The 8321-nt window shown below is 34.4% G+C and overlaps 1 protein-coding gene across 1 annotated transcript; it reads left to right on the top strand.

The window, feature by feature from the left end:
- The first annotated feature begins 2163 nt into the window (after positions 1-2163).
- Positions 2164-7536, top strand: LOC123660616 (death domain-associated protein 6-like). The gene is made up of 6 exons (XM_045595673.1): positions 2164-2388; positions 2632-2974; positions 3477-3852; positions 4228-4490; positions 5738-5921; positions 7109-7536. The coding sequence occupies exons 1-6, from the start codon at positions 2338-2340 to the stop codon at positions 7476-7478; spliced, it is 1587 nt and encodes a 528-aa protein (XP_045451629.1). The 5' UTR covers positions 2164-2337; the 3' UTR covers positions 7479-7536.
- The last annotated feature ends 785 nt before the right edge of the window (positions 7537-8321 follow it).

The raw sequence follows: 8321 nt of genomic DNA on the forward strand, positions 1-8321 counted from the left end.
AAGGCCAAATGGCCATATGCAAACAATAAAACTAGTTGCAGACGCACTGATCACTAGACTAAATCTAGTTGCGCGATTGAATCAACTTCCTTCAAAAAATGCCAAATTGTTCTGTTTTTTGCTGCAAAAAAAGATCTGCCACGTCAAATTTACTAAAACATGGCGTTACCTTTCATACGTAAGTATTTTTTAATCACATTATTACTTGTATACTTCTTTTAAACCTTTTTTAAACTTAAAAATTACAAATATTATCGTTCGTGTTGACTCGATTTGTTTACAAACACAGGCCGCTCGCCCGCATACAATATGCGGATCGGTCGAGCGACTGATCGGAGTCTATTTCCGAGAAGTCGCAGTCGCCGAGCGATAGTGTTGTTACCGGTTTGTTTGTAGATGGTTATCGATAAAAACGGCAAAGGCAAAAGAGGAGACAGACATTTTTGAGATTTTGATTTATTTAAAATATTATATTGCTAGCTTTTTTTAATAAACATAGTTATATAATAAAATTGCATTAAATTAAATATAATACACGTATTATGAGTATTAATACATTTTACTAGAATTACTTAATGTGAACTTCCACCATAATGTTTTATATAAAAATTTGGCAGGTTTTCTAAAAATCCCAATTTAAGGAATACATGGAAAAAAAATGGTAATAACAGATTAACCTGGACGCCCACAAAAAATAGTGTAATTTGTTCAGATCATATCAATACTACTAACTTTCAAGTGTTGGCGAACAATAGAAGGATTAGTCGAGGGCACCAAACTAACGCCACACTGTTTTTGTCCCATAATTTTTTTTTTGTCTCATGTACAAGGTAATCAAAAATTAACAGTCCATCCTTTTAGAGTCATCAACAAATCATTTAATCTAGCAGATGACAGGCTATCATCTTATGATGCCATTAGTGCTACGCTCCCTATTCCTGATTCGTTGACATCACAGTGTACATCATCAACTCCTCAAAATGTGGGTTAATTTTAAATCGTTTATTGTAGACTGGCATTGTTTGGCACAACAACGTTACACCAAACGTATTGTGACATAATTATAATAGTTAGACATATGCTGTCGCGACACTTTTTAACCGTCTTCCAAAAAGGGAGGAGGGTCTCAATTCGAGTGTATTTTTTTATGTATCTTACTTCAGAACTTTTGACTGGGTGGACCAATTTTGATGATTTTTAATTTAATAGAAAGCTGGTGTTTATCATGTGGTTGCGCTTAAATTTTATCGAGATCTGATAACTTTTTGAGTAACCTTTGATAACGCGTATATATTACGTATATTGTATTACTTGTCGATGTAATTGAAGTCAGTTTTGTTTTCGTTTGCGAGCAAATACAATTATTGTAGATAATGATGTGTTGTACAAAGTCTTACTACATTATATATTTCTATTATCATTAGTTTTTGCAGCGTACGCAATGTAAGGATTTTTTTAGGTTATTTTTTTATCCCTTGGGTTACATTATTGGAGTTTTAGTAAGGATACCTAATATTTTTGAAAATATAGTATAACCTATGTCGCTCAAGGATTATGTAGCTTCTCAACGGTGAAATAATTTTTTGAATCGGTCCATTAGTTTCGGAGCCTATTCAATGCTAACAAACAAACAATCAAATCTTTACTCTTTATAATCGTTTATTTTACATGAAGATGTTTGATTTGTAGTATATAATAAATTAAGTCTATTTTTATAATAATATCTTACCTTTGTATCACTTTAAAAACATTATTTCCCTAACCGAGTAGTTGAATTTATCGATAATGCATATCGACAGTTGTTACAACCACGGCTGTTAGCAACTTTTCAGTGTAGTTGCGGCGTGTCATTATACTGTAATAACACAGAATGTATCTATGTGTGTGTGAAAAATGTAAGTGTGATTTTAATTTAGTATGTGTGAGTTTCGTAGTTACAGACGATTATTTTTGTGTGGGATTTAGATAAAGTGTGCATGTGTGTAATTTCCCCCCGCAAAAAATGACAGAAAGTTTTGTATCGGTAACAAACGCAATGGCCACTCCCCTCCGTGTTGCTCTATTTATTTACCGTTACTTTATAATGGTAATTGGTAACGGTAACAAGGGTAAGTCAAACTAGCACATATGATTTCGCCAATGTCACGTAGAACGTTTAGTATGTCTGACTTATGTCAGAATTGTCAGATTATTTAAAAAATAAACTTTTAAAAACTGTGACAATCTTAGCTTTTATGTTACCGAATCTTATTTTTTTTTTTAATTTGATTTAAATGTTTGTTAAAGCTTGTAGCTTGTAGATTGTTTTTAAGTTTTATTTATTGTTATAATTAAAATATGAGTTCTGTAGATATAGTTGAGATATCGGAAAACGAAGATAGTGACTGTGTAAGTGTTGTTAAAAGCTTAATTAGAATTTGTTTAAATTTGAATTTAAGTAACAATTATATTTTAGACATTTTTTATATCCTATCAAAATTCGACCGTTCCAGCGGGAATCGAACCTGCATCTCAAACTGACCGTGTCGGTGCTCTAGCTAATTAAGCTATTTTGATATGATATTAAAAATTGTTTAGGATTTCCTTATGTGTGTGTAACACAAAAATAAAATCGTACCAATTATGTTTTAGGTCTTAGACTCTTTAATGTACGAAAACAATATAGAGGTAATGTATAAAAAAACATGTGAAAATAACCCTCTACTGACTGAACTTATTGAAACATGTTTTAACTTAGATAATTCGCCGGAAATGAAAAAGGTTATAAATACTATATTTTTAAATAGATACATGAAAACGGATAAAAAAATTACAGAATCGCAAGAATTCGCAAAAGCTCTAAGGAGAGCTATTAATCTCGTTAAACATGATTCTGGTCATAAATTTTCTCACATCAGAGATCTATGTGAAATCCTGAAAACCGGGAATACAAAGAAAAGGGTACAAATTATCACATTATCAAATAACACCAAAGGTATTTAATTGAATTCCATTTCTGCAGCAGTATTATTTTCTATCTGATTTTTACTCTTTATTCTAGAAAAAAAAGGGGAAATCAGTTTACCTATTCAGAAATAATATCAGGTCATATACGACCCAAATGTTTTTTTTTTTAAGGAAGCTAGGTAAAATATATAAAGCAAAAGGAGGAAAGAATGTACTGCAATAAAGGTTTTATAATAGTGAAATAAATAATATATTTTTTAATTGAACTAAAAAGATATATAAAGTTACCCTAAATATATTCTATCAATAAATTAAATACCTAATAACTGTTCTTGAGATTTTTTATCTAAAGATTTCTTGAAACAGAATGCTCTTCAGCAACAAAACCATCTTTTGTACATATTTTCGTTTTATTTCTTGCATATTTCTTTTTTACATGTATTGTTTCTGCTTGTAAATATATTTATAAAATATATTTGTACCTACTATATGATGATTTAACATTGTGTTAAAACTCCAATGGCTTTTAGGTAATGAAATATGTAAAAGAAAATCTGAAACAGAAAGAAACAGCAAAATATCAAATACAGAAGTTCTTATATATTTAGATTCAACCGAAAATGATTTAATTATTGATATCGACAGTAACGATTGTAATGTTAAGTCAAATTATACATCTGCTGGTGAGAAAGAAAATGATACATGCAACAACAATAGAAGTATTGATGAAGATAAACTTCTTGTACCTCATAGAATATTGGAAGTTCAAGAGCTATCTCCAACAGATGATAATAATATTGAGAGAATAGAACAAGAGATCGAAATGTGTAAAAAAATGATAGCACAGTTGGAGGAACAGGAGGTTTGTGATGATAATATGAATTCACCATATATTCAAAGTGAAAAGTAAGTACTGAAGAATCCTGTACTTAGTTACTTTATTGTTTTCTATTCTTATCATTATCGAGGTAGGGTACAGCACGATATATCCTGCTTAGAACTTGCAGTCTGGGGAAGTACGTCTACCTTACAGAAGATAAATAATACTGCTCTTTAGTATTATTGTGCACTCTCTAGTGTGCGTTCTTGTGGTGGTGCTGTTGGCAACTGAGATTAATGTAAAATTATAGATTGAAGCAGTGGCTATTGCTAATACTTTCTTCTTTATAATACAAAAGTACAATTCAATGTTTATTTATAAAGAATATTATCAAGAAAATTAATCAGAAGATAAACACATTATTATTTTCATTACATTCATACAAAAGATTGTATTTTTAGCTACAAAGTTCGTATAGTAACATTATACAAGGAACTGTGCAAACTAACTGGTGCAGAAGCCGTTAAACGATCAACAGTACACCTGAAAGTAATAGAAGGGCGTCCGTCCGGTCCTGTGAGGAGATTGGAAGCTTTTCTAAATAAAAATGTAGACAGTGATGGTCATCCTCAATTCCCGAGCTTTCGTGACGTCATCAAATGTGTTCTAAAGGCAAATGAAGAAGATGATCTGGGTTGGAGTAAACATAAAATTGTCGATGAAGGTGGGGAAAATAATATTATGTTAATATTGTAAGCAATATCACAAATTACGGTACGCAATCAAATATGCTTCAAAATGAAGACTTAGATCCTTTATAGAAAGAATGTTAGTTTTAATTTTACATCCTAGTTAAAAATTCAAGTTTGTTATTTGCTTATGTTTCGGGATGCTTAAATAATTCTGCAGTAATCTTTCGTTGATACTGTTTAATTAGCTAGCAAAATGTGAGTATTGAAGAATTTTAATCAATTAACGTCATGTTAATTTTAGAAAAAAAATGTAATAAAATAGTATATAGGTCATAAATTTTATATAGCCTATAGCCTTCATTTCAGCCTATCGCAGTCCACTGCTGGACACAGGCCTCCCCATGTTAACGCCGAAAATGGCGACTCATGTGTTTTGCACATAGTCACCATGCTGGACAGGTGGGATGGTGACTGCAGGGGCTGATGTTGTTGCACCGAAAGACGCTGCTGTCCGTCTTCGGCCTGTGTATTTCAAAGCCAGCAGTTGGATGGCTATCCCACCATTTTAAGTCGGCATTTTAAGTTCCAAGGTGGTAGTGGAACTCTGTTATCCCTTAGTCGCCTCTTACGACACCCACGGGTAGAGAGGAGGTTGCTATATTCTTTACTGCCGTAACCACACAGCCTAAACCTCGGTAAATTGACTATACCAACACAAAATGAATTTTTCGATTCGGAAAAGTAGTTCCTGAGATCAGGATGTTAAAAGAAATAAACAAACCCTTCAGCTTTATGATCTATATATATAAATTTAGTGTAACAATGTGTGTTAGCGAACTCAGAAACTACTGAAAAACCTCACCACGTATCCAAGGGGGGATAGGCGGTTAAAAAGTTGCTAAAAAATGTGCCGTGTTGAAAAAATGGACGATTCCTAAATATTTTGTGACTTGAGATTGGCTAAGGTAGGGCACAGCAGGAATTTCCTGCTCAAAATATGGAGCAGCCCGACTGAGGTAGTACCTCGACCTTACAGAAGATCACAGCAAAATAATATTGTTTTCAAGCAGTATTATGTTCCTGTTGGTGAGTAAGGTGACCAGAGCTCCTGGGGGGATTGGGGATTGGGTCGGCAACGCGCTTGCGATGCTTCTGGTGTTGCAGCTGTCTATAAGCTACGGTAATCGCTTACCATCAGGTGAGCAGTACGCTTGTTTGCCGACCTAGGGACATAAAAAAAATGTATAATACTGTTATTAATCAAATTAAAAATGTTCAGCGAGGGCCCTGTTCGCGCACTGTGGACGCGCACTGCAGAGGCGGAGGCAACGGCGCGAGTGGCGCCATCTCATCAGCACGGTGAAGGTGGAGCGCGACCCCGCGGACAGCGACCCCGCGCTGCTGGCGCGCCTGGAGCAGAACAGGCGGGACGCCGCGAGGAAGGAGGCGGAGATACTTGAGAGGTGGGTCGCTGGTAATGACAATAATATCTACACAACACATACACGGTACTGTGTGACTACGGTACTAAAGAATATGGCCACCCCCTCTCTTCCCGTGGGTGTCGTAAGAGACGACTGAGGGATAACAGTTCCGCTAACACCTTGGAACTTAAAAAGCCGACCGGTGGCGGGATAACCATCCAACTGCTGGCTTCGAAATACACAGGCCGAAGACGGGCAGCAGCGTCTTCGGTGCGACAAAGCCTATACTATATACTATATAGACTATGGGCAACACACATGAGTTCACGCATTTTTGGCGCGAACTTGTGGAGGCCTATGTCCAGCAGTGGACTGTATAGGCTGTAATGAATGAATGAACACACACGGTCGTCCGTTCCTAAAGTAAACAAGTCAATTGCTTGTGTTAAAGGTAACAGCCGACTGGTATAGCTACATTTTTTTTTTTCGATATACATATTTATAAATAATACATATATATATATACATATATATATATATATATATATATATATATATATATATATATATATATATATATATATATATATATTACACCCAGACTCAGGGTTTAAATCGAACCCACAATCCCCGGAGCAGAAAGCAGGGGCACTATAAAGTGCGCCAACGGGGTAGTCAGAAGTGTAAGGGCTGATAGTTATGTACCACATAAGTTACTTTATAGGAGAGATCACCGGTCTGAACGCTACCGGTTTACATGCCTATGCGACTTACTATCCCCCTGTATAAAGAAAGGTCTACGCCCAGGAGTGGAATGTCACATGCTGAGTCAATCAGTCTAGCCTAGTTCAAATTTAAATGGATTTTGTCTGAAATGAAATCTAGAGTAAAATATGAGTTTTTAATTAATTCGCAATTACAAAAAAACAACTGCCGAGGCGTCATTTTGTAAAATCTAAGAAACTGATTAACGAGCTGACGGTTACGGGTTCGGTCATCGCAAATAATATTTATATTGGCCATATAAATGTGTAATCTGGTCTAGGCGTTTGCGTGTTGTTTTATACAACCCCTGACAGAATTCACATCGTCCTGGAGTCTATTGAGTGCAAGGCATTTATTAAATACTCTAAAATATACGTTTTACTTTATATTGTATAATCAGAAATAATAATAGATATCTGCCAAGAAAATATATTTTATTTATAGTTTTCATCGAATTCCAGGTTTACAATGATGCAGAATGCGCCGTCACAAAAAGCGGCCGTATGTAATCAAGAAGCAAATGCTAATGAAAGTTCTAACGAATCCGAAATTGATAGCTCATCTGATGAGGGTAGTACTAAAGATGAAACAAATGTTAACTTACCATCACAAATAGCTACGTCTAAATCTAGCAATAATAACAATACGGGTATCGATGCTAGTGAAGTTAACTCTGAAGTTACTGGAGTTAAAATAAAAAAAGAACTCGAATCAGATATATGTCAACTACTGGACGAGCTCGGTGATAACTATACAACGAGTGTTATAGATATTGAGGATTCACACATAGTTATTGAAATATCAGACAGTTCTGATGAGGAGTCCGTTTGATAAATGAATATTTCAACCTGTAATATTCAGTCATCACTAATAAATTATTACTAGTTTTTATACTTTTTTAAAAAATATATTATTATGCTAACCTTGTTCTTTTAAAAATTTATTTACCCAAAGAAAATTTACTGTGGGAGATATAAATAAAGTAAACCGCCAACATACCACAGCCAAATATATCAGTAATTTTTAAAAATACTTTGACCTGACAGACTTGTTGATCTTCGTATCATTTACAATCTTGAGTTTTAGTGAAAGTAACGGCAATCCGTTTCTATAAGTGTTCGACTCCTAACTGCGTTCCTGCAAATGGGAGATCTGTATGTTTATTAGATTATTTCACATTAAAAAAATCGAGGTTACTCAATTCGACCGTATATATGTTTTTTTTTATGTATGTTCGGGGATAACTCCTTCGTTTATAAACCGATTTTGATAATTCTTGTTTCGTTTGAAAGGAGATATCCCTAGTTTGTTACCATGATAAGAAAACCAAGATCTGATGATGGGAACCCAGAGAAATCGAGGGAAACTCTCGAAAAGCCGAATAACTTTTTACTGGGTGTACCGATTTTGACGATTTTTAATTTAATCGAAAGCCGATGTTATCATGTGGTCACATTTAAATTTCATCGAGATCTGATTACAACTTTTGGAGTAATCTTTGATAATGCGTATTTACTCGAAAATTTTTTGTCTATCTACGTTGTATTACTTGTCAATATAATTGAAGGCAGTTTTTCTTCGTTTGCCTGCAAACACAATTATTTAATTTTACTGTCAATATACGAGCTATTCGGGCAAGGTACTTTTGCATAACCGTTCAATAATCGCGTAAGC

Source organism: Melitaea cinxia, chromosome 15 (genome assembly GCF_905220565.1).
Source record: "Melitaea cinxia chromosome 15, ilMelCinx1.1, whole genome shotgun sequence".
Taxonomy (NCBI): Eukaryota; Metazoa; Arthropoda; class Insecta; order Lepidoptera; family Nymphalidae; genus Melitaea; species Melitaea cinxia.

What these genes read in the sequence shown, in the direction of transcription:
- LOC123660616 (XM_045595673.1), top strand. Translation starts at nt 2,338, where the DNA reads ATGAGTTCTGTAGATATAGTTGAGATATCGGAAAACGAAGATAGTGAC. An exon ending in ATTATCAAATAACACCAAAG is followed by an intron (nt 2,975 to 3,476) that starts GTATTTAATTGA and finishes AATGGCTTTTAG; the next exon opens with GTAATGAAATATGTAAAAGA. An exon ending in CCATATATTCAAAGTGAAAA is followed by an intron (nt 3,853 to 4,227) that starts GTAAGTACTGAA and finishes TTGTATTTTTAG; the next exon opens with CTACAAAGTTCGTATAGTAA.